The following is a 25745-nucleotide window of genomic DNA, read 5'->3' as shown; positions in this document are numbered from 1 at the left end:
ACTCATCTGTTGCCTGGCAGATCACTTAGTAGCTAGTACAGTTTTCTCATGTCATTGTCAATGATGACCTCTCCTTTCACAGGTCATCCTGACAGCTGGTTGTAAGGAATAGTTAAAATTTCATTTTGGAAGCCAGTAATGTCCATGTACCAACCTTTCCAAAGGCCTACATTTCTGCTGCACAGATCAGTAATGAGAGCATGCACAGCCCAACTTCTGCATCAAGGGACATTCTTTCCTTCTCCAAACTAGCTTTAGCTTTGCCAAGGCTGCTTGCACCAGCTGTATCCACCTCCCAGTCCCACTGGAGCTCCTCAGATGCCAAAGAATCTGTTCCTGGGCATGCCTAAGCACCATGACTCCCAAGCAGGTTTGTGCCTCTCTTACACCCAGGTCCTGTCAGGATTTAAAGACACATTTGAGAGTTTCCATCTCTCATTTTAAGAGTCATCTCCAAGAAATACTTCCATTCTGTATTTGATGTAGTCATTGGAACAAGGCCTAGAGCCTCACTTTTCCTCCTGTGGGCAAATGACCTCCTCACTTCATGCTTTCCCAATAAATAAGGATGTATTCTATTTTGAGCAGACCAGCTTTGATGGTATCTGGGTTCCCCTGGCCTTGGAGGGTCTGTGGATTAGGGCACCCTCTTGAGCAGACAGGAACTCTGCTCCTTCTAGCACAGAGGGTGGAAGGCTGCTCTACACATTGAGCTACTGAAGAACAGCAAACATTCCACCTCCATTTTTTGAAGGAAAGGGTTCAGCCACTTAGCTGTCAACTCAATTCTGAAACAGAATGGTAAGTGCTAGAGAGAGTGAGCAATAGTGAGGAACAGGCATCCTAGCATGGCATAAAGCACAGGTCTCTGTTTAGCGTTACCTACCGGGCAAGCTAGATGATTCATCCTGCAGCCTCACTGGTGTCCTCTGACAGGGGTCAACAGGCACATTGATAAAGGAGCTGCAACTCTACTTGCTAGGTTTTTGAAAGGCTTCTGACAAAATCCCACTCCAAAGGGCCTTACAGAAAACAAGCAGCCAGGGAAGGTGCTGGAATGGATAAAAGGCTCAGTGCAAGATAGGAAACCAGTGAGGAGTAAATACAGCAGTGGGGGAAGTAGCTGGGGTCTGCTGTGGGACCTGCACGTTTCACCATAACCACAGGTAACCTGACCAAGAGGGCAGGCCGTGAGGTGACAAAGTTTCCTAATGACATGAAGTTAGGCAGGTCAGCAAGGGTAAGGGCCAGATGTGAGGGATGACAGGCTCCGTGACTGGGTCATAAATCAGCAGATGGAGAAGTGTGACGATAAAGAGGTGCAGGTGGGAATAAACAAACAACCCACATGCTGCACACTCAGCGATGGGCTCTGCCCATTGCCACCAGGGATCCTGAGCCCTTCACAGGCTGCTCCACAAAAAGGGCAACTCAGTGTTCAGCAGCAGCCGCAAAAGCAAAATAACTGCCGAAAATTACTAGGAACAGAGCAGAAAACAGAGAAAAAAGTTGTTTCCTACATCTGGGGAAACTGCAGCTGTCAGCACACCCACACTGCAATAGATGCATCTTGGGCTAGAAAATACACCTGCCTGAACAATTCTACCAAGCTGGAGACAGGACCAGACAGACCTTTGGTCGGGTATGGCGGGGGTGTGTGTGATTTTTGAGGAAATTGCTTTTGGGCTCCTACAGAGAAGCTGTGAGTCCCCATGGGTGGCTGGCGGGTGGGACTGCAATGCTTAGTGTCGCAGTGATTTGGGGTTTACACACATTTCCCCAACTTTCCAACTGTGGTTGGTGGTGAAGATCTAACAGACTAGCAGTATATTTTTAAATTAATACCAATTAATGTATCACAATGGAAGAATGACAAAATCCCATAAACCTTTATTAAATCACTTTTTAAATGAGAATATTTGGTCAAAATGGCATGGCACATATGGATGTGTAGTGCTATTTGGGAAACAAAAAGTTTAAAGCACTTTCTTTAAATACTTTGCTTTTACAGTAACAGCTAAAAATAATTTTACTTAATTTGATCATGGAATGGCATGACTAAATTAAGAATAAATCAATACAGCAGATAGATCCATAGTAGAGGTTATTTTAAAGAATAAAACCAGGGTATTAACCTATTAGGTCAGAAGGTTTGAATTTGCTTGAAGCTCTAGAATAAGGGATGTAGGTATCTGAAAATGAGGAAAACTGCATGAACGCAGATTCAAAGCAAGACAAATGCATTCTGAGTTCAGACCCTCTTCTGCTATTGGAATTCGTAATATAAATTATCTAATTATACAAAGTGAAGTGTTACAATAACCTATGCAGGATATTCAAACCTATCTGATCATCTCACTTCAATTTCCACAGGGCAGGAAATAGGTCTATTGTCTTACAGGCAATCAAGATGATTCTCCTGTCCTCTTGTCTGTGGAAATCTGTCCCATATCACTGATACCACCAGAGTATCCATCTAGCTTAATTTGTACCAGAGAGGCATGACTTTCTTGTAACAAGCACTCCCAGATCCTAAAGTACTCACAGATACACTGTTTTCTATCACTGATGGTTATCATATATGGATTCCTCTTTTATCCTGTGCTAAATATTATACCTAAGCTTACTAAGAGTTGGAATTAAATCATCTGCATGTATTTGCTGAAGATATGCTAAATTCTCTTCCTTAGCATACATATATATGCCTTTCTTCCTCTGTCAAATACTCCAGCAAGGCTTCCTGCACAATATATATTCTAATTCCTGTTAGTGATACAGAGAGAGCTGAAAAATTAACTCCATACTGCAGCAATTTGAACTTTAATCCATTTAATTTATCTTCAGAGGCAACTGCTTAGAAATTCTACTACAAGTGCTGCATTCAAATGGGCCTCATTAAAACATGATATTCCACTTTGAATTTTGTGGGGTGGTGAGCTCCCCAAAGTACTGTCCTTTTTATTAATCAGAACGCATGACTGAAGTCCAGAGTGAAAACAAAAGATACTGGGTGCTTATAACAGTACCACCATTGAGGTGCTGGAAAGTAACAGCTATAAAAGCATGTAAAGAATAATTCTGATTATGAAATTCATATTCTTGATAGTATGGAAAAAGAGTTGGTTTTTTTTCATTATTCTGCGTTCCTTTCTTGAATAAAAATTGGACTGAAGCTTTCAGTGAGTTACCTAGTGAGGTCACTGGGAGTTTCACCATTTACTTTGAGAAGCCCAGCATCTCCATGTAAGCATTTGTTCCATTAGAACAAAAATAAGCTATGACCAAAACTATAGTCTAGACAAATTTTGATCAGAGTCTGTGCAAATAGCACGCTGAACAAAGGTTTGAGAGAGATGATAGTCTGATCTGGTGAAAAAACCAGACTGGATTCTCTGCATAAAAATACCATATTAATTAGCTAGACATTTGAGTACCACATGCCTTTCTTGAGTAAGAGTTTTATCTCCAAGGGAATTCCACTGCTTATGCTAATATATATGCACATTTATATCAGTACATATATACAGGTGTTTATATTAAAAGGTAAGTGTATACATGTTAACTGTGGAGGCTATGCTGGCTGCATTTTATCAAAACCAAGATGATGTTCTTTCTCCCTTATGGAGCTTTCAAAAATTCAGAGCTGCTTGGCTTTAAAACAGTTTTAGACAGAGATTTTGGTATAGCACATTGGTTTCTTGCATACAGAATTCTAACTTGATTGTTCTCTTAGAAGCTAAAGGGTTAACATGCTATTGAACCTCACACACAATGATTTTTTTCCGGTACTAAGTTCAGAACAAGATAGTTGGAGCATCTGTTCTCTGTCAACCAATAACCAGATTTTAGTGTGGACTTGACATGGACTTGGGTGTGTTCACAGCGGTTGGAGTAATGCACATATATCCAGACAACTGGCCACATGATTTGCTGCTCAAGGATCTACCAGAAGAAAAAAGAGGATGCCTCCTCACCTCTCACCAGCAAGCTCAACAAAAGCTAGGTCTCCTTTGATAAAAAAGCTAGGTTTGGCTAAACCCATGTTGGCACAAAAGCACTCAGTATAACTCTGAGCAAAAACACATTACATGCAAAAATTCTAGTTTCTATTTTCTCTCTGATACTTGCCTCTTCCCCTTTTCAGTGAGAAAGGCTTTTGCAACCTGCTATTCCTCACTTCTTTCAACCAGCTACAGGAGACAGGCTCATGCCTTTTTCAGCCATAAATACTGAGAGTTGCACTAGGGAATTTGAGGTGATTGTGGAAGAGGCATTTCTAGATCATACTTCTTCATTTCTGTATTCTCCATGACTGAATTACAAGGCTCACCTTTTTTTTTTTTTTTTTAATTTGAGGAGGTTTTATCCAGACTTAGTGATACTGAGCAAAATGTTCATCTATTACTTTCAGAAGAGTCAACATACAACTTTTGTATAATCCAAGGGTGCTAGATCCCATGGTGAAAATCATGCCTTGAGTAGGACTCACAAAATTTCCAGGCTAGGTACTCCTGCATTATGCCTAGGTAGAGTGGATCCAAGCTCCTCACACTGGGCAGTTAACATTGGCAGTGGTTCCTGGCTTCTCCAACACAAAGCGCCTACACATTTGTTGGGCAGCTCTGCCTAAAAACAAGCCATCTCTGCACTGCTAAGAACACCTTGTTTCTTCTTGCCTTTGATCTTACACTGCAGTGGCTGCCAGCAAAACTCAGTGAAGATTACAATGTAAATCTACTCTTTTATTGGCCAAATTCCTGCTTCCGCAGGATGCTATCCAGGTCTGCAGTGGCATCTCACGGTTTATAATTAACAAAGATTAACTGGGCTGTGGACTAAAGGTTGGCGATGGTACTCCAGCCAAGTACCAAGCCACTTAGTATATAAGTAAATGTGCTGTGCTGAGTATAATGTGTTAGGAAAGCTACAGCATAAATAATGCTATATATGGGGCTTATAACTGGGAAATTGCTGGAGAATACATGTTGAGCTATCACAGACTTTTATGCTGAACTACCAGTCTTTTCTGAACGTTGGTTCTTAAACTAAACTGCTTCTGTGCTACAAATCCTACTGCTTATAATTGTCAGCCATTAGGAAAGAGGGACAACATTTATTTTACAAAATTAAAATAGGAGACAATGAATGCTGAGTTCTGGTGACCTAATATTTATTTTTTAATAGTTCTTGTTCCAACTTCTCATGGGGGAAATGAAAAATAAATAGATGGATTCATAATCTACTTATTTTTGAGAGCAAATGCCTAAATTGATTCAAGACAACTAGCAAATGCACCTTGCTTCATTTAAGGATAAGTGGGTGAAATGCGATGGTCTGTGATCTACAGAAGGTCTGAGAAGATGATCCAATGGTTGCTGTTATTCTGAAGTTCTGTCACGGTAAATGAAACTGATGTTCGTCCATAGTGTGTACATACTGGCTCATTTCAGCCACTAAAGTAAGGAAGCTTGAATAAATCTTTAATAACTTATCTTTCTGCTTCATGATGCATTAAAGCTCCTGCTCTGGCATTAGTTTAGTAACATCAGAATGGTCTCATTTTATTTTTGTATCATTTGGGGAGGGGACACACAGTGCAGAAGTAATGAGTCACCTCCAAACCTAGAGCTTAGGGGTTTGCACAGGCAAGATGGTACACGAAATAACCAGTGGGACTTGATCAAAGATGAGCTGGCGGGAATCCCCAGTGCGTAAGCCTAGCACAGCTAAGAGCAGCTCATTTTGAGGCTGTTTAAAGCCTAAGAAAGCATGGTGCCATTTGGGAAGGGAGCCAGGTGTTATGCAACAAGAAACTCCTCACGTCTTTGGAACAAGATTTTGGATATCTGGTCAAATACACTGTTGTGTTAACTGCAAATACTGCAAAGAATAGGAGAATTAGGCAAAAGTTGCCCTGGAGCAAAGCCAGAGTGCAATTACTGCCTATGTGCACCTAACACTCAGTACCCACATTAAACACGGCAGAGGGTACCGCTCTTCTGTCAGGGGAATAAGTCACACTGACTTCACTCTGTAATAACAGAGTGCACACTGGCAGGTACCATGGAGAAGCAGCCCCACAGTAAATTTACACCCCCATTCATTCCTGTAGCTGCACACAAATGTGCTACCATTACCTTCATCCCTAGAGCATTCCCTCCATCCCAGCTCCAGTTAGGAGTAAGTGAAAGCTGCTACCACAGCTATGGAGCAAGCACAAGGTGGGTGTGATGGTCTCTGCCCTGATTGTGAATGTTCACACTGAAGACTGTCTTCTGTGCAGAAAGACAGCCTGAACACAAGCGAACATTTTGCAAGCTAATTACTCCACGCAGAAGCCAGCACACATTCCTTGCGAAGGCCTCCTCAGTGGGGAAGCCCACACAAACCCACAGCCCTGCTGAGCCACTGAACCACCAGCCTCTCCTGCTCTTCAGCTGCTTCTCTTTTCTAGAATATACAAGCACTGAATGTTTCTATAATGTACAGCTCTCCCATAAAAAAAAGACCACTGGGCACAATTCTTGCTTCTGCAGATGCTAACTCCTGGGTGAGGTTTTCACAAGGTCTGCCCTAACGCTCAGAGTACAAGCAAGGACTGCCAGACTACCAAAACCTCTAGATGCCACCAGCAGAACACTGCTAAGAGCTACGCAGCATTTATCCAGATACATATTTATGCAGCATTTGAGCTTACTTCCCAAAGAGAAGTTTTAGTAGGAACCTGAAGTCACTGATTTCAGTATCCCTGATTTCAGACCCCTATTGCATCCATTTGTGGCAGTGCCCTCCCGTGGCCAGAAAATGTGTGGGGAGTTTGGGGGTCCATTCCTATCTACTGTAGGTCTCTTCTTGCCTGCTCTGTGAAAAGATGTGCTGCTCGTTTTTAGACAAGTTGCTTCCTTCTGCAGTTTCTTGGCAGCTCCATCTGCAAAATGCGGATAATAAGAATTGCATCTCTTAAGGCAGCAGACAGCTACTCATGAAAGTTTCTGCTGTGCTTGGGATCTTCAGTTTGTCCTTGCTAAAGAAGTGAAAAAGATTTATTATTAAAGTGATTACAGTGTTGATACACTTGTGAAGTTCCTTGCAGGCATGCAAATATACTAAAGGCCAAATTAATTTCTCATTTGTACTTGTACAAATTTCCTGTAACTCCAGTGCGACAGACAAGGTTATTCCAGCTGAGCATGTGGCAGAATCTGGTTCCACAGCAACCCAGTTTAGACATTTACATGTAATAATTGAAAGCAGAGAGCTATCATGTGCCTTATAAGCAACTTTGAGTATCACCAGTCACTATTCCTGACAGAAAAGGGCAAAGGAAAGTGCTATATGGGGAGGCTGCCATACCACTTCCTTGGTGTTGGAAGCCTGGGAATAAGTAGTTCTAAGTAGGGGCTAATTAAGTGGAGGATGGGTTTTCTCTGGCAAGGTGATGGTCTTGCAGCTCCTCATGAACGCTGATATTACCTATCTCTGGAAGAACCCAAGATGCAGAGCAGGGAAGGAAATATTTACCTTCCCAAGGAAGGGAAGTCAGTCCTCAAAGCACGCTGTGCTTTCATGTACAAACAGGGTGAAACCAGTCAATTGGCTGGTGTGAGAGGAATGGCCACTGAGGTATGGGTGGACACTAGTGACAGAAACAACAACACGAAGATGAACCAGCACAAATCGGGCACTGAGCCTACATTTCTCAAAATATGAAGTGTGTGCAATGGTACCAGGCACAGAAAACACATGATATGGTTACTGCCTGCCTGAGTGATGCATGTAGATACAGTTGTCTTGAAAAGTGCTGGTACAGCAGGCTCAGAGCATACTGATGATTCAATCTCTGAAATAATTTGAAATGACAGTCACGCTTCTGAAGGCGCACAAAGTCCTTATCTCCCTTTTAAAGCGAAGAAACTACTGCACTGACAGGAAAATAGAGGGAATGCTGGAAGGCTTTACAGCAATGCATATCAATGAAAGGCTCCTCTTGGCTAACTATCCTAGAGTGAAACATATTCCTTGTGGTTCTGCCAAAGATCCTTGAAATGCTTTGATGGTGGTTGATAGGGGAGAAAATAATCATAACTATGAAGCAGAGGAAAGTTTTTGCTGTCTTGCTCTTGCAGCATTGGCTCTTTGCAAGGGACTTGGGCTACCAGAGAACTTTAGGAAGGTAAATCTTTGTCAGAGGTACAGCAGCCAGACCAAGGGAAGCAAGCAGTCCACAGTATGCCCACTGCCACACTTTATTTTTGCCTGTAACTACATCTTGGCTTTTTCATACGGCTCTAAACACCAGCTGGCAAAATTAGTCAATATTAGTCTGAAAGGAAATGTTGTCGATTGATTTGGAAAAAGAAGCTCTCAAACAAAGCCAGTTGGTTTCATTAAAAGGAAGCAAATAACAAAGGAAACTCTTACCTGCCTCTGTACAACCTCTGGGCCCTATCATACACCATCAAGGCAATTTAGATTTTACCACTGATGATAAAGAAAAAAAGAATCTGAAGCAAAGAAGGAAAAGTCCAACTAAGTTAATAAAGTCCCGGGTGTGCGGTAATAAGGTATCTGAGAGCTGGTAGACAGAGCAAACATGGAAAGGCTTGAAAGGATTCAATTTTACAGTACAGGGAAAGATTGTATTACTTCTGTTTCTATATAAGGTTGGTAATAAACTGTATTTGAACTGATAGAAGAGGAATGAGATGACCCACATTTCAAAGCTGGAACCTGGTAGGTTATTATTATTTATGATTCATAAAGCACGTGCAGTGCACCAAAAGAAAGGGAGACGTGCTCGCTGCCCAGAGCAGCCTCCAATGTGAACCTTGAGAGAAACACTCTACTGTGCATGGGGTTTACTCCAAGGGCTTTTTAAAATTCTAATTATAGTGTAATGAAGATCAGGACTGCTCTTCTTTTGGTCAGAAAACTGAGATCCCTTTTCCTATCTCTACAGCAGATGTTTTTTATATTGGGGGAATGCAACAGCTGTATTCTCCATGAACTGAAATAACAACCTCCAGGTATTCTTGATTTTCCGCTTTTACTGGCTGATTTTAGTTCCTTTCTCCCTCTTAGGCATTTTTGCATTTTCTCACTTTCTCCTCCACAGACCTATTGCTACTATTTTTTCTTTTCCTTTCTTTGTTCCTCAGTTTTTCAATATTACTTTTTTTTTTCTTCTGCATAAGCTTTCTATGGAGTCTCACATTCATATTTTACCTCTTATTGTTCAATCATTCTCTTTGAGTTGTTCCTCTATGCCTCATCTTGCTCACCCCCTTCTGCCTCTCCTCCCTCCATTCCTTTCTGACAACCTTTTTCCTCTCACCAGTCCCATTCTCCCAACCAAGGACCACATTCCCCAGTAGATCCCCCAAACCAGTGGCTTCCTCTTTTACCCTCCTTCAGGAACTGTCCATATTCTCCCCTCACATGGGCTCCTCTCCCTGACCTGCACCTTCCTTCTGTTCCTCCTGCCTCCACATCACACCCCCCATCTAACCTGCTCTGCCTCCCTAGGGCATGGCCTACAGGTTTCTACCCAAGATCGCAGCTCTTTGCGCCAGACCTCCCCACTAGCTATGCCCAGAGCTTCACAGCTCTCTGGGAAACCCTCCTGAGCACACCCCTGCTCTTTTCAAGGTCCCCAGCCGTGATCCCTGAAAGTCTCCAAAGGTCTCCGTGGTCCCTGAAGTTCTGTCAACCCCCCACTGCTGGGGGGCTCCTAATGTCCCTCCTGGCCACAGACACCCAACCCCACGGCTACCATGCAGCTGAGATTGGCAACCAGAGGTCAGGACGGATGGCTGGCACACGGGGCAGTGTCCCTCCCATCGGGGGGTCAAACCTGTCCAGCACCCTCCCTTCCCTCCTGCCAGGGGTCCCGCCTGGCAGGTTTGCCCAGGGGCTTGGGGGCTGCTCCCGGGCCCCGGGGGGAGCTCTAGGAGCAGAGCTCTGCCTCTGGAGCGTGGGGGAGGAAGGAGCCGGAGCCGAGAGGGGCGGCGGACAGGGGTGGGCGCCGGCGATGCCCCGCGGTGGCGGAGCTGCGTGACCCGTGGGAGGGTCCCCGCCGCCCTCCCACGGGTCGCGCAGCTCGCCCGCCGCCGGGCATCGCCCCAGCACCTCACCCGGTCGCCCCGGAGCATCCCCCGCGGCGGTACCCAGTCTCCCCGGTGCATAGCCCGTCGCGGTACCCGGTGGCCCCGGAGCATCTCCCGTGGCGGTACCCGGTCCCCCCGGCGTACCCCCGTGGCGGTGCCCCCGTCCCGCTCCCAGCGCCGTGGTTTACCTTCCACTTTGGTGAGGGTGAGGACGGGGCTGTTGCAGGCGCTGAGGGGGGCCACCCTGGCCGAATGCTTCTTCATGGCGAGCCCGTCGCCGGCGGCAGCTCCCCCGCCGCCCCGCGCCTACATCCTGGCGCCGCCGGAGCCCTCCTCGGCGGCGCTCCCCCGGAACGGCTCCCGGCCCGCCGCCCTCTGCCGCAGCACCGGGCGGCGGCGGGGGCTGGGGCTCGCCCGCCCGCTGCCGCTCGGGGCTGCTGCAAACCCGACGTCACCGGCACGGCCCCCCCCGCCCGCCCCCAGGGCTCCCGGGGCCGCCCCCCCGGGTCCAGGCCGGGTGGCGACCGGACGCCGCGGCGAGGGGCGCTGCCGCACCCCCCCCCCCCCTCAAACCACCGCCCCGGGGGGCGCCTGCCCGGCGGTCCAGCCTCGGAGCGCCGGGGCCGCCTTCCCGGGCACCGCTCCGGCAGAGCCCGCAGGCAGCCCGGACCATAATGCGGCTGCGGACACCCCTGGGGCTCCCGCCGGTCTGCCCGGGCTCCCCGGGGCCAGCCGGACCCCCGGGGCCAGCCGCGCTCCCGGCCCTGGCGGCTTCTGCTGGCAATGGGCTACCGCACCGCACCAAAAGGGCTCCTGGCTTTTCAGGGTCTGCTTCGTTCCTTTCGTACTGTCGTACGGAAGAGGATAATCTACACTCTCCGAACCATTTTTTTTTCATCTGCCCATATTATATCCCTCCTCTATCTTCCTTCAAGTCCAGTTACTGTTCTGTGTCGATTTTCCTCCATGCCTCCACTAATTTCTACCATCCTTCCCACAGCCTTTCTGTTCCTGCTGCGTCCTTCCTAGGAGGGAGACCAAAATTAGACACAGTGTTCAAGATGAGGATATGCCATCGATTTATCAATAATATTCCAATACATGCAGTAGCATACTCTACAGTGTTCTTAACACCGCTTACCAACTTCTCTTTGAGGCAGGAAACAAAATATCTCTATACCTCCACCCAAGTTAAATAAAATGTGGTGTTTCGCAACTGGATGCTGCTCATATGTAGCAACTTCTTATGGTGGGCTTTTATTCAGCAACAATTTTAAGACCCCCAGTCATGACATACCAACAATGTGGTAGATTTACCCTTCTGTCAATATGCAGAAGTCTAACTGGTATTAATTAACAAGGCTTAATGCAACTGGATCCAGGAGAGAACACATCCTAATGAAAGAATATGAAACATGATTGTTATCGCTATAAGCAAAGAACCATCTTTCACGAGATGCTGAGCACAGTGAGCTCAGCACCCTTTACTCCTAGTCATTTCTTCTGTGGGTATGAAAATACTTAGCACATCTACCAGGTTCCAATATGAGATGTGTCAGCAGACAAAGACTCAAATACTCAACCTTTCTTAAGATTTGGTCAAATTAAAATGAGTGCACTTTGCAAACAAGACTGGGCAGCTATCAATACTCCACAAACATACCAAAGTATTTGTTCATTATATAAATACTAGCTATTGAAAAGCAGCCCCAACAGACTGTTTAGCAAACCGTGGGAAAACACCACCTTACTTGTGCCAGCCAGACAGCTCTTTATATTTAAGAGGCGAGCTCTCCCGGTGGGTCAGATCCGGACTGTTCGTTTGCACAGGCCTCATCTGGTGATCTGCAGTCTGATGAAGCACTTCCTATGCCTCTTCTGTGTCAGCCTTTGGGATGAGCTTTATAAAAATATCATTAGGCTCCTTTCGAAGGGATCCTTCTGGAGGGGTATATTCATGTGCTCAGTGGTAAGACCACAAAAGCTCAGCTTGGTCAAATAAAAAAAGAACTGGGTTTCATGGTTATTTCCAGGCCTTCTTAGTAGAATTATCTGATCCATTCGGCTTCCTGTGATGTTACAGATCATAGGCACGTTGGAAACTGGCAGTCCATCGTGTTTCATTGCACTATTTAATCTCAAAGTCCAATTAGTTTCTGATCTTTGAAAGAAGTTACATAAAAAGAAGCAGATCTCACCTCGAATGGTTCTGTCCATGAAACGTTTTGCAGTGTTGCAGTGCCTTTTATCTGAAGATTTCAAAGCACATTACAAAATGTTAATTCATTTTACACTGCCTCTGTGAAGAAACTTCAGGCTTGCTGGTGGGTAAAATACAGCCACAGAATTTAAGTGACTCTCTCAGATTCAGATGACCAAGAAACATCAGTGAGGAACAGAACCTGGATAACCCTGGCTGGCTTCTGCTCTGAGCTTACCTCTCAGGATCACCTGAGCCTCTGCTATGTAAGCAGGAGACTACTAAACCAGCATTTTACATCCAGATTTCAGCTACTTTTCCTAGAGGTAAATGGTTGTGCAAGGCAGGACAATCAGACTTCTCTACTGGCTCTATCTTGTAATCAGTGGGACATTCATAAGAATTAAAAGGCTATTTATTAAGAAGTCTTTGTTGCTGGACTCTTACACCCTTTATGCAAGGTTTACGCTCTCTTATTTTTTAAAGGAAAAACATAGTAAGTACATTATTTTACTTGGAGGATGGTGCTGCTTGACCCTGATCCCAGAGCACTTTCAGTCAGTCTATGATTTCTTTTGCTGCCCTTACAGGCACACACACTTTCACCAGAGATCCACACTGGGCCCCCGTCTTGCACTGTGCATAAAAATATCAGCCACATATCACAATAACAAAAACTTGTGTTTGTTTAACGAAGACTAGAGTGCCTGAGGACTGTATTGCAGGGCTTCTACAGGGAGAGCTACATTTGGCAGCAGGCTTGTTACTTTCCATAACTTGTAACATGCTGCAGCCTCCCCACCTCCCTAAGCCTTAACGCATTTGCTGCTGGATTACATTTAATTTAATTTACAGTAGGCTTCTTAAAGTGTGCACAATGCAAAAATGATGCACTCAGGGTAAAATTTCAAGTCAAATTTATGTCTTTTTTTCCTTTACAACACCATTCCCAGGATGGAGAGAAGGAGGAGAAGCTGATGGATATCTGGGCTGCAGACAGCTTACAAATGTGGATAGGAAACTCTCAAAGCTTGAAAACTGGAGAAAGCAGACTTTCATTTCTAATCGAGAGCAAGGATGCTTCATGTGAAAAAGGCAAGGTCAGACTAAAAATCTGGAATGAGATAGTTTGAAGGAACTGGTACAGTCAGTTAGTTACCCTTCATCATGTTAGATTAAGAAATTATAGTCACTGGGTTGCGTTTTTTACACATAAACCTATATATGAGTGTGCTAACACCCAGCATCATACTGCTTTCAAACTCATATATCATCACTGCTTTTCTGAAAAATTTCTTACTGACATAGAAAGGTAGATTCAAGACAAAACTGAATTCTCATAGTTATGTGTGTTACAACATTTGACTTCTCTTAGTTTGTTTAACCAACATGAAACATGCACCCAGTTGGTAACATGTACAGTTGGTATTTTTCCAGTTCAGACATTTTGTGTTTAGTGTACTCATTAATAGGACATTTATTAATTTAAGTGCTTGCCTTACCACTGAGGGCAATAATTGTTGTGCTTAGCAACCCTAAAGGAAATGGAGTGTGGACTTTTACTTGTGTAGCCAGTTTCCTAATAGGCTCCATCTCATGCCAGAGTGAATTCATCTGCCAGGAGTCAAATACATGCACGAAACCTACACTGCCCACAATCTGTCAGGAACAGAGCATCCTTTCCTCTAGTTTATCTGAAGTTATTTGGTGAATATTCTCTGCAAATAATTATTAGTCTGTTTGTGAGGAGCTGTGTTAGTTTTGTTGGCTACTGTCTAATAACTTTCTAATCTGATTATATTTCCTAACTAAAAAAAAATAGATGTCAAAAGCACGTTTCCAACACAAATAATAGCTATTTTGGAAGTGGTATTTGCTGTCTTGCAATCATTCTGAAACCTGCATTTAAATGCACTGTCTGGTGACCATCCACCACTATTCTGTTTGCACGCCTCCTACATTCACAACCTCCACTCAGAACAAATTCACATTTTTGTCAAATTTACATACAGTCTTTCTCTGCAATATTAGCCTAGCTGTAAGGATGACGTCTTTCCAATCTTCCTTATTCCAAAAGAGTTCAGTCACTTTCAGTATCACATCTTGAATTCACAGTACAAGACAGTGAAGGGAAGAGGAAGGATTAAGACCTGTCTGGCTAGAGGTGTTTGCCAGGCTTCACGGAACAGAGACTGCTATAGAATTACTGCTTTACCTGAATGCCTTCTCTTCAAATTTGATCAGATATACAGCGCTACAGAAAACAGTCAAATCTGAGCTGCCCATCAATGCTTCAGACTGTATATATGACCATATATCCAACAATTCCTAGACACAGGTGCAAAGTCCTGGTGAGAGTACTTCACAGGTTTTTTAACCTGTTTATAACTGCTGTAAGCATTACTGGAGGAGAAAACACTGACGATTTTATTTCCAAATCTCATAAAATATTAACTGTTTCCTATATTTTCTGAGAAACTCTCATGGTTTTCTGCATAAAAACCACATGTATTTCAAATAATACTGGTGAATTCCACAAAATGTACGAAGAAGCGACTAGTCTCAGAGTTTCAACACTGGACTATGTAGCTTTATTTTTCAGATTTGTGCTTTAGGATTTTGACAGGAAAAATTCATGTCTTAACCATGTTTTGGAAGGGAAATATTTTGTCAATTTTTATGTTACTTTGAATTTTAAAGAAAGGTTAATTCAGTGCCCATGGGCAGGTATGGGATTGTGAAGTTTTGTGAACAAAGCCTTACATTTATAAGGGAATCAGATGTTTGCAAAGCTGCTTCAAACCTTTCTGACACTGCCAGGGGTCAAGGGCATCCCAAAGCCACTCGGACTCGGTCTTCATTTTACTTCAGGTGCAGTTTATGGGAACTGCCCACTTTTGGACCAGGCAGCTCAGGAACAACCCATCACCTGGTGACTGATTGTTCAGTGAGGCCACCTGCAAGGTTTGCCTTTAGGACCTGTGACATATAATGAAATACAGTGATCAGACTACTAAATATATAGCACTTCGTGGTATTATTAGTGGGAACACTGGAGAAACCGGAGGGGAATAAACCAGCAAAACACTTAAGATGCCCATTTGTCTTTCTGCAGTTTGTCATTCCCTGGGAACTCGAGCAGGCTCAACAGTTTTGCTCGGTAGAAGCTGCTCTTTGCTAGCTGCTTCTGACAACTCCACCAACCCTCCTTCTGTCTCTTGTCACTTTTTAACCATTTCAAACATCAATTCCCAAAGCTAGCATTGCCCCGTGCCGTTGTGGCTGGAGACAAGAAAGTAGTCTTCCCATATCCTAACAGCCTGGCAGTTTTTCTAATGACCGTCCTGGGTTTATCAGGCAATTGTTCTTCCTTGCTTATTTGTACATGGGACACTGTCTAACTGCAAGATCTTAATGACCACAAATCATACAAAAGATGCCATAAATATCAAGGATTCAGTAGCAACTATTTATTAAGCCTCTCATTATCTAGGATACATACCACATTAAGAATAACTGGGCATCACCTCTATATTCTTCACCAACAGCCCACACCTGGCCAGTTGTCTTTGTAAAGCACTGGATGTGAAGTGCATTTAAACTTAGTTGCACATGCTTTCCACCATCAGAAACAGTGTGTAAATGGGTTAAACCTCTACCGCTGTAACATCCCAGGCTAGGAGGACCTGACTCCTCTAGTAAAGATGCAAAGGCCAGAAGACCATGTTTGGCAGTAGCTCACACTTCTAGCATTGTAAAATATAGATGAAAAAAATCCAAGATTGGAACATATGAAAACAGAATTAAAACATCTAAAACCAAAAAGAAGATTAAAAAAATTTATTGTTCAGACTCTGGCTCATAAAGAAAAAAGTTCATTCTGTGAGGCAAGCTTTCGTCCTCAAAGAAAAGGCTCTTTCAGAATTGACTGAGCAAATTAAGCATACGCTCCCAGCCTCAAACAAACAAACAGAGACCATGAGAACTGAAGACAGATTCCCATTTTTTTTCTCCTTCTCACTTGAATATTTACAGAGTTCTGCACTACCCTCCCAAGTAGTATCAGGAAAGAAAAGAACAAAAAATGAGATGAAAAAGGGACATCCAAAAATCTTTCAGAAAATAACAGTAAAGACACCTCCGAGAAAATATATTCTGTATTTCAAGTCACCCTTTTTATGGACAGTGCTCTGAGATGAAAATTACAATGTCTGTAAAATTTAACTTTTACTGCCAGCTGCTTGAACCAAAAATTAGGTAGGATGTAAGCTTTCCCAGTGGCCTGTGGACTGGAGAGGGTTTCAGCTCACATAAATAACTTGCTAGATATTTGACAGGAAGCATATTGCTGCCTATCTAAAATCCAAAGATGAATAAGATCTAACAGGTCCAGACCTATTCCTGTATTGCCCTTCTACCAGGAAGACTGATTTTAAACCTTTTAAATAACTACATTTTCCCTGTTCTCCCCTATATACTCTGCACTTTGTCTTTCTTCTTACTTTTTATGTATTTCTTTTGTTCTTTTCTTTGCATTGTCTTTTCCTTTCCTCTTTCATGTCTTTCCTTTGTCACATTTCTTCCAGTGCTAATGCTAAAAAGCTTGCAATATGAACTGAATGCCACATCCACTTATAAAGTTACACAGACAAACAGCAAAAAACATCTAACTGTGGGTTCTTTTTTTTATTGTTCATGTCCATCACAATCCTTAATAGCTAGTACTGGGATTTCTGGAGGTGTCTTAAACTTCAGAATTTACAGCTTCAAAGTAAATTCACCGCAGCTGTCCATAAGCTGTACACCTCTCAAGCTCTCCTACCATTTGCTCTGTGATTCTAAATTTCTGCCTGTGCACACTATTGGTGCTATGTCCAGAAGAATTCAAGATGATGATGAAAAAATAACGCCCTGGGCACAGCCTCTCTACAAATTTTCCAAGTCTGCCCTGTTTCCTTACCAGAGCTCCAAGCAAGGTCCGGCAGAGTGGACTTCTGGGTTAATTCTCGGGAAGCAGCAAGTCAGATCCCTGGAAGTAACAGGTTAATTTCCTGGGACCTCTCACTGAAAGGTTCAGAGTAAGTAGTTGTGCTGATTGCCCTCAGAGAGAGCATTCAGTTTGGCACACTGAGTTCCTCCTTGAAGCGTAGATTTTATTTAAAAGGCATTATACGGGATGAACCTTTTAGCACCAAGTGATTTGTAATTACATCCTCCCTACCCTGCAATCCTTATCACTCCAGTCTCCCACTCTTGGAGAGACCAATTGATTCTTCTTGAGCTCACTGACTACTTCTCTCTTTTTGGGGGGCTTCTCCTCTTGCTTCTTTCAGCAGCTATTAAGGAAGATTTTAATATAGTTGGGCCCAAGATATTTTATTATAATATGACACAGCAATATAAACCTGCTTCCTAGAAGAATACCTGCCTTCGGATACTGGGAAAAGGAAAAGTGAGAGAACGCCGGGGTGGGACTGTCTATTATATAAATCTAAAAGTACCTACTGGTGTGTGCTATGAGCAGCGGCACTACGATCCTCCCACTCCATTTCAGGTTCTGCCACTACCGCGACACAGGGCAAGAGTTAAGTTTTTGCCACGAGTTACTCATGAATACCTTGGGACATAATTTGGCTTCTTCTTTACTGTGCTTTTGAGAACCTATGCTGAAAAGCCCTGAGAACAGCTGAGCATTATTGTTATTAAACACTTGGAGTATATTTAACAGGCTTACTATTTATAATTTATCACCCTTTCTTAATAAAGGGGGTGAATTTATAACTAGTGCAGAGGGTGAATGTATTGTTACTGTTGTTTGTCACTAGTGCAGCAATAATTAAAATCTTTGGGTCATACACTAAATCTCAGTTTTTGAAATTACAGTGCAACAGCATTTTTTAGACCAAGAAGTACCTCTCTTAATATTCTAGGTATTCATAAATTTATTAATAATCTTATATATCTTTATAGAGTGAATAATTTTAACCTTGTAACTGCATTGTTGAACAATAGATGAATACCTGCAGCAAAGGTTTATTGCCTCATATTCATGGGAAACACCACAGAAAAAGTTCAAGTCCTTTGGGCTGCCTCAAGGCCATGGGAGTTTTGATTGGAGCGCAGAGTTAAAGACAGGAGATGAGCTTGAGGTTGTGGCTGGAAAGTTAGGAGAGCTGCTCTGTCCCTTTGGAAAGGAGGTACTTTATATGAAAGATGATGGATACAGTCAGGAGTTTCATAACAATGTAAAACTACAATGATTCCTCAGATTTCAGTTCAGCCATGTCAGAGGAATGCACGGGCAGCAAAGAGTATAATCTACCCCAAATAACCTGCACTGAATTCACTCTTTTACATAGACCGTAACATTATATTTGTAGTGGCCCTCAAAAATCAGTCATGAGACTGAGGAAAACTGGAAGATTTTTCCAACAGAAATACTTTGAATAAAAAGCAGGATTGTAACATTACGTTCTCTATTTGATGAACTTCAGTCTAAAAGAAGCAAAAGCATTGTGGGTTTTTTTAAATTCTACAGTTTGGAAATTCAGTGAATATCAGATTAGCTCTAAAAAATGTCATACATACTGACCAGATGTTGATTAAATAGTCTAATAGGTTGCCTTTGATTTCATCAGATAAGTGGAACCACAGCCTGGGGGTCAGGATGTCAGGAAAGGATGAAGGAGAAAGTGGTGGTTTCTCTTAGTCACCCTTGTGCTTCTCTCTGTTTTTAGCTGAAACCATACTATGGCACACATTTACTACAGATACCTTCTTTCCCCCCCACCCACACAGGCACCAAGGTATGTGCACTGTTTGTGGAGGTTCTGTATGATACACAACTTTTATCCTTTGTCAACTTGATTCCTGCCAACTTTTAGGAGTTTGCAATTCACATATTGTTGCAAAAAGCAGAGATTTCTACAATCTTTGTTGGGATGTGATTGATGGATCTTGTCTGGTTTTCTCTTGCAGTATGAGAAGAAAGCAGGTCTAATGGGTTCTTGCTGTCTTTTGCTAGCCAGTCATTGCTAAATCTGTACAGCTTTTGTTAAAATAGACATGATGATTTTTTGAGATGCTGGAGTAGAAACTTCAAGTTTCATGCTTACGTGACAATGGCTGTGAGCCATGAAGATGTGTCATTCTATGCTATAAGCCCTGTATTTTACAAAATAACAAGACATCTCTTTATAAAGACCTGCTGCTGCTTATCATTAATCCCTCAACTTCTAGACTGGATTTGGTTAATGCTTTTGGGGAATGAATCTGGATCATTAATTAACAGTACCAGGGATATCTGTAATAAGATTATGCACATGGTTTTACATTCCCACGACTCAGACGATTTTCTTTTCAACTAATTTTGCCATTGCACTCAATGCACTCAACACTGGAACTGTCATTGCTGATAAAACAGTAATAATAAAACAGCTAAAAAGGAAATTAATTTTTAAAAGTAGACAAATTAAAAATATTAGCTTATAGAGGGAGGGATGGTCACAATAAGCTGTGAATCCATAGGAAAGCTAAAAGAGGGCAAAGAACTAGGCAGAAGTATCTAAGATAGAGAATGAAAGAGAGGACCACCAGATAGGACAAGCCAAAGACAGATGGACAATAGTTCAGGGAAGTATCAGAACACAAATACAAAACACACCTGGAATCAGAAGAACATTGGGTTAATTCAGGAAAACTGAAGCACCTGCCTATTGGTAGGGAAGTCCACGTGTCCTTTGGAAAGAGCATGGGAATTCAGCAGATCCTATACCTTTCAGCTGGAATGAAAACCAGGCTATTCAAAGCACAGATTTCTATTACAAGGAGGCTCCTTAACCTATAATGTGTTGTTTGGGGTTAACATATATCCTTGTGTAAAGAGACTTCCAACTTGTTCTTTGGCTGCAGTTTGATCCTTTCACCATGGCCACCAGGACAAATTTGTTGGAGAATCCAGTTGATTTGTATCCCTCCCATCACGCAAAGCAAACCTGTCAGATATGGCCACAGGAGTGTTCACTGGATGGCACATGGATATGAAGTAGGAGTAGCAAGGAGAAGACTGGCACTTCATCTGAGACTCCCCTGGCTGGTACGCTATGGTCTTAGCATAACCCTGGGGGAGCATCAGCTTCTGCTGTCACTTACAGTAGGATAAGGCATGCTCTGATCTTTGCTAGGAACTGGACGGATGCCTGGATGATGGTAGGATAAGGGACCAGAGAGTAAGAGACAGCCTATCCATCTCCCTCTTGACAGTACTGAACCTCCATTAGGCAGGCTCCAGCCTCCGCACTGATGGCAGATTCATTCTCCCGAGATCTGGAACAATGAAACCTTCCCCCTGGGGTGGCTGTTTGTGCTCTTTTCCCCTCGCCCACTCCCAGCAGATGCAGGTCTGGATGTCAGGTTAAATATTCACTGAACTGTGAAGCAGCAGGCAAGTAGATTTATATCCTGCACATTATTTCCACCAGCATTCCCCCAAGTGTATATAAAACATTACTATAATTCTGTCCTAGGGTTTTGTTGATATTAACAAATCACTTGAATTTTGCTCTAAGTAATTAAAATTAAAGTACCTTTTATTGCAGTTACAGGCAGGAGGCAAATGTGGCTGGGGCCTTGTTATTCAGATATGTGTAATAATTCAGGCAGCAGCATATATTTCTTCAGCTGCTTTTCTTTCATAGAACAGTCTAACGCCTTCAGCAATGCAATACACAGTTCCTCAAAGCTTCAAAACATAAATCTAGGTCCCATACCACCTAATGGAAATAAATAGCACAAATGCCCACAATTTTTTTCTGATTAACTGGTGGTATAAACCACCTTGCAGATAAGTTATAGCTGTTTTCTGTAGTATCTCACTGAAAAGAAATAACTCTTCAGTGTCAGTTTAAGCCTGGCTTGGATATTAGCATTTCTAGTGCAAAATGTAAAACAAACTGAGTATTGCTCATGGAGACCTAAAAAATAAAGCTTTAGACTGAGTCCAGGCTCTCTGGCTCTTTCAGACACCTCTAGGAATAAGCCAGCACTTCATCAGAAGTAAACATGAGACGTACTGTTTGCTCAGTCTTTCCCCCACTAATGGCATTTGTCCAGGACTGACTTTCTAAAGAGGATTAAAACAACAACAACAACAACAAATGCTTAAAGAAAAGGGAAAATCAGTAAGCAAATGCATTTATAGGAGACTCGAAGGTTGTGAGGCTCTCAGGCCCTATTTGCTGAAGCCTTTAATCACTCTATAGGGCATAGCTACTGCATTTAAAGGAACTTTAGGAATCCTAATTGAGAAAACATATATATTCCCCAGGCACAAGACTATATATGGGAACTGACAAGGTTTTTCTTGGTTTGTTTTTTCCATCAAAAAGCTTATCTGGTGCTCTTTTTCAGATTGTTCAGATGAACAAGGGAGGTTCCAAGTAGAGAAGCAGAATCATACCTGGAAGGCTTGCTGAGATAAGATGAAAGAATTAAAACCACAGCTTTAAATCTACAAGGATCTAAGACCACTGCATGACTAAGCTTGAGGTAAATTCCTGCCAGTCAAACAGGAGGAAAGAACTTGGTTTTGTTACCCAGGAACTCAGAATAGTTTTTGTCATCCCAACATTTAAGAACTACTCATATCATCACTGTGTAAAATAAGGTCATAGAAGGCGTATCTGTGGGAGACATTTTTTTGAATGATACTTTTGTGTCTGACAAAGCAAACAGGGCATCAGCTGAAGATAACAATTCAAAGGCAGAAGACAGGCAGAAGCATACAGAACTTATTAGTGCAATTAAGGCTACAGAAAGGGAGGACGTGAAATGCTAACAAGGCAAATGTTGGGAATGCGAGTTGGCTTTGCTGAGGTAAATGCAACAGAGCTCAGTCCAAACCAGCATCCAAACAGATATTCACAGATAGCCTGCAAACATTTCATTATTTTAGCAGTTTACTTGAAAATTACTTTAAAAAACAGGAACATTTTTGCACTCTGGACAGGATCCAGATGTGGATCCCTTAGGCCAATCTTCCATTAACTGCAGAAGCACTACAGAGAAATTCCCCAAACTACAATTCTAACTTTTAGAGGACTACACTTAGATTAAATGTGGCCCTTAATTTCTGTATTTCAGTGTAAATAGAACAGGAATAATATGGCTTCATCTAAATTAATGCTATATATTTTAAAGAGTTCTGACCCTGCTCTCCCTCCTCTGGCAGTGTATAAGATACATAAAAATAAGCTGTTTGCATTTTAGTCAATCTATTCCACCTGCATTAAGCTTCAACCAATTTAACTGCCAGGTAATGTCTTATTGCTAACCCCTTAAGCAGCAGGATTGGTTTAAGTCCTTTTGCTTAAAAAGCAGCCTTTTTTATCTTGTAGAGGATTGTACAACTGCTCCAAATAGTATTATTTCTCAATTAAGACAATACCTAGATAATGACATTCTATCTGATCATTTTAAGTATGTTAGCACTGAGCCAAAATACATGTTTTTATCTCACTACATCCTTATTTCCCCTATATCTTATCAAATATAACTTCGTCATATTTTATTGCTAATCGGGGAGAATCTTAAACAATTCACCCTTAAGCAGTAGTGTCATCTATTCATCACATGCTCTAATCATTGAATACCACCAGAATTAGTGCTCAGTGGTTTGCATTAATTGAAAAAGCCTTTACCTGTGGTGTGGATATTCCATTCCACCTGTTACTCCCTTTCTGGGTCACTGCATGAAAAGTGAAAAAACTCTGTCTATTTTATTTTACAGAAATTTTTACCCTTCCTATTATTAATTGTGGGTTTTGTTTTGTTTTGTTTTGTTTTTTACTTTAGACAGAAAAAATAGTCTTTTAACAGAAGAGACACCATATCCTATTGCATTACCATCAAAATGACTGCATTTCAGTGTGCAGAGCTGCATAACAAGTTCAGCCAGCCTGGTCTCACTTCCAGATACATTGTAGTTTCAAAATTGTTTTCTCTGCTTCAAGGAAAGTAACTCAAAGCCACCAAAGACTTTGTTGCAAATGTTAGCGTGATGTCATTATACACTGTCAACAACCAGGGTCATTGTGTTCTGCCTTTCCTGTCTTTCATTCTTTTTACCCCATTCAGCATGAAGTTTAGTAAAGTGTTTGAATCTTGTGGTTTTCCTGTGTTTCACCTGGAGAAATTTTGTTTTATTTTTTTCTTTCCAATCCAAATTAAGTACAATGCATCTGGTATGAAGAAATTGCTACCCAAAATGACTGACAATGACTGCCTGAACAGTGATGAGAGTTTTGGGTTTCTGGTGGGGTTTTTTTTAAGATTTGGAAAACTTTGGGTGAAAAGCACTGAAGAACAAGCAGAAGTCATTACTGCTCTCTTGTCACTTAGATACTAACATTCTGATGTTAGTATCTAGTATCTGTCTGCTTGTATACTGCCCACAAGCATTAACAAACTACATTTAAGAAAGAGATTAGCAAAAAAAAGTGATATCCATGAATGTACCAAATGGGGGAAGGGAGGTTCTTTGCGACTTCACTGGATGCGGAATGCCAAACACTTAATAATTTGCCAGTAATAGGAGGGAGTGAGAGACTATCTGATGCTGGAATATGACCATCTGAAAGAAGAAACAGATCATTTATAAAATGTTAATGACTACAGAAATTCCATAATTAGAATCACTGCTACTTCTGCTGCAGATAATACAGATGGATAAAAGGGAACAGAGAAGATCCTCCAGGCTTGCAGGAAAATTTTTTGCTGTTCAGCACTAAGGAAGATTACAAGACTTCAAAGGCTAAGTAAGAGAGGAGGAGTCAAAATACACCTGGATGTTAAAGTCAAAACAACTTTGAGTATACATAAGATATAAGACTGTGTCAGAATGGTTTATGATTAATCTCAATCAAAGGCATACTTCATTGTGTTTTCATTTTTCTTTTCAGACTTTCCCTCCTCAACATATATATCAATGTGAAGAAGCCTTAGGGATTTACCATGGGTCTCAAGAACAACTTGTAACTGAGCCTCAGATTCACAAGAATGAATGCAAGTGAGCATAGCAGAAAATAATTTATATTATAACCACATAAATTAGCGTGTTGTAAGTCACCCACTTTTATCTCCCATGTCAGTAACATGCCCTGATTCCTCACAATAGCCATATATATTAGGAAGCTGGATGTTTCATCAGCTCAAGCCAGGGCAGTGGCAATGGGAGGATTGCTTTCAAATGTTAAGTCTTTTGATATATATGTGTTCTGTTTTTTTCTGCTATATTGCATGGTTTACAATTTCATGGAGAGCACACTTGGTGCTGAGATTACCTCTCAGCATGTTGCAATTCCAGGCCTCATACTATGCAAAAGTGTCCAGGCACATAATCAAAAAAACAAATAATGAAGCTTCAACTTCAGCTGACTTGAGCACATCTTCAGAGATCTGTATCTGCTTACAAAGTGACTTCCTGAGTGGGTTTAAGTAGATATTTAAGGCTAAAAATCTGCATCAGTGCTTTACTGATGCTGGTTAGCCTCCCTCCCTACACATCATCTATTTGATTTATCTCTAGAGCACACGTTTCCCATTCTTTCAGTTGATGCTGTTGAGAGTACAGTGTAACTCCACCCAAAAAGTTCCATCCTCCCCTGAGTCCTACTGAACTTACGGTCTCAGTATATTTTCCATTGCAAGAGTTCCACAGGTTAATTTTGCCCCATGTGAAAAATACTGCTCTCAGTTTCACAGCTGTTGACTATCTGTTTTATTTGGTAAGTAATCACTTTCTTGTTTTATTAGAAAATTCAAACAAGACAAGTCTGAAATATGGTCTCTAAATATTTTTGTTTTGTTTTGTCTGCACTCTCCTATTTAACTCTTCTCCTAATGAAACAACTCTGTCTTTCCATCCTCTCTTCATTCTGTAACTTCTCTATGACTCTAGTCTTTTACCCACCTTGTGTTTCTCCTGTTCCTGGTGAAGTTGGTCTGTGAAAGGTTGGCCAAAACTGGCCACAACAGCTAAATATGGTGTAATAAATGATGTATTTATAGTTATGGGGAAATATGCTACTTCAGTATGGAACCCAGAAAGAGTCTGTGAGAAGAGTGCTTCTTTAAATGTAATGGTCTGACTTAATGTGATTAGTCCTGCCAACAACTCTGACAAAAGTCAGAGAAAGAAAAGAAGGAACACAAAATACTAAGTTGCATTTTAATGTTTTTAATGTTAAGGGAGATAGAGAGCTGGCTGTGTGTGTCTTTCTTGAAAGTCTACCTGTGAGACCAAAATGCTGTACAAGTATTGCCTTTCATGATACGTAAATTGCATTTTCCTACAAGAAGGAGGAAATGTTCACATTACAAATCATTCTGTCTGAGACAGAAAGAGACTGCAGTGTAATTAACAGGAGGATACAGCTGTTGTA

General features: G+C 42.0%; 1 protein-coding gene across 2 annotated transcripts in view; it reads right to left on the bottom strand.

Moving 5' to 3' along the window:
* The window catches only part of SLC35F3 (solute carrier family 35 member F3), a 180132-nt gene that overhangs the window by 56078 nt on the left and 98309 nt on the right, over positions 1-25745 (bottom strand). Inside the window, exon 1 of one of the 2 annotated variants that reach the window (XM_074925410.1) lies at positions 10295-10448. The exons of the other annotated variant lie outside the window; for it this stretch is intronic. Coding sequence (XP_074781511.1) covers positions 10295-10370 — 76 coding nt within the window. The 5' untranslated portion in view covers positions 10371-10448. Of the gene's footprint in view, positions 1-10294; positions 10449-25745 lie in introns of those variants that run through there. 2 annotated transcript variants of the gene reach the window in all.

This window comes from Athene noctua, chromosome 1 (assembly GCF_965140245.1).
Source record: "Athene noctua chromosome 1, bAthNoc1.hap1.1, whole genome shotgun sequence".
NCBI lineage: Eukaryota > Metazoa > Chordata > Aves > Strigiformes > Strigidae > Athene > Athene noctua.
The sequence above is the reverse complement of the archived record's forward strand: the minus strand, read 5'-3'. Positions and strand labels throughout refer to the sequence as shown.